Consider the following 1,399-nt stretch of genomic DNA (forward strand, 5'->3'; position numbering starts at 1 on the left):
GTAGAGGTGTAGATAATTTGGGAAATTCAGAGACCCTGGCAGCAGGGCATTGCATATAGTAGACAGTACATAATAATACATGAAGTATAAAGTAATCATCAAATGTATATTTCAGGAAATATCCTACAAGTTCATATATTGTGATATTTCTAATTTGTAAATATTTGAATCAAAAACACTCTGAATTTGTTGAGATGTATTATTTTAAATTTTATTTTCAGATCATCCCAAATTTCCACCCGCCATTGGCTGATAAGATACGAAGTGGAGTTTGTAATTCACTAAAACAGATCCTTGAGAAAAGAGTTGTACAGTCACTTGAACCATTTTTTGACAATCCTCGTAGGACACTGAGCTGCGAAGCTCATACGTGATACATTCCCCTGAATTTTGTGCAAACTCTGCATCTGGAGATGTAAAACCAGAGGACTTTTTTGCCCCGGCCCTCATCAGCAAATGTCACCAGAATGGACCTCAGGGTTTGAGACTGGTCTGGATTTTAAACAACATCATCAGTGAACAGTGACAATGATGTTAATAATAGTAACCCATTGGTGAGGACGAAGCAATTTTTTCAGTGATGAAGAGGAAGAGCCTCCCAGTCTAAAACCCCTCCACCGCCACCAACCGCCAAAGTCAAAGTGGAAAAAAATGTTGTTGCTGTTCCAGTGACCAAAGGGGGTGGAGATGAAAGCCAAATTTTAATGATGTGAATAGTGTGGAGGAAAAGTGGACATAAGTAACACTTGGAAATTTCTGGATAGTGAATTGAGGAACATTCTTGGAGTTGCAGAATGAGAAGGACCCTCAGCCAGTAAGACAGTACAGTTTGTTTTTCAGTGAATTGTTGTTGAATTTATTTTTGTAAAATAAGTATCTGGTATATGCAGTTATATTCCAAGAAGATGCATAAACAAAATTTTATCTGACTATTGTAGATTGTTTTTTATTACATATGATTAAAATGATGAATGATGATTTTAGAAGGAAAGTTGAATTAGTTGTGGGAAAGATAAAAAATTTGATTATGTATTAAACCCGGTGCTTATACAGATTAGGGGTGGCCCCCCAGATAGGCACCTTTGAGTATAGCTGCAATGGATGGATGTGCAGTCATATATGCTTTTCATTTTATTTTCATATCTTGAAGTATCATCATAAATGAGCATTTGGTGTTTGTTTCAGTATGATTTTTCAGTGTTTTTGTTATGCTTGTATATAAATACTGCCAGTTATTGATATAAATTAAAAAATTACTGTTCTTGTCTACAAGGGGGGTATTTAAGGTAATCCATCAATTGGATAAGGTCAAGTTCCATTCAAAAGGGTCCATCTTGAGATGCCAAATCAATAAGGAATGAATTAGTATTTGTACTGCTAATGTGATTTTCCCCGAATA

The 1,399-nt window shown here is 35.5% G+C and overlaps 1 protein-coding gene across 1 annotated transcript in view; it reads right to left on the reverse strand.

Moving 5' to 3' along the window:
- Positions 1–450, reverse strand: part of LOC119585411 (integrator complex subunit 3-like) — a 12,539-nt gene extending 12,089 nt beyond the window's left edge. The window contains exons 1-2 of the mRNA XM_037934074.1: positions 319–450; positions 128–180 (exon numbers count right to left, since the gene is read on the reverse strand). Coding sequence (XP_037790002.1) covers positions 128–180; positions 319–450 — 185 coding nt within the window. The remainder of the gene's footprint in view (positions 1–127; positions 181–318) is intronic.
- Positions 451–1,399: the final 949 nt, after the last annotated feature.

This window comes from Penaeus monodon, chromosome 19, assembly GCF_015228065.2.
Source record: "Penaeus monodon isolate SGIC_2016 chromosome 19, NSTDA_Pmon_1, whole genome shotgun sequence".
Classification (NCBI taxonomy): domain Eukaryota; kingdom Metazoa; phylum Arthropoda; class Malacostraca; order Decapoda; family Penaeidae; genus Penaeus; species Penaeus monodon.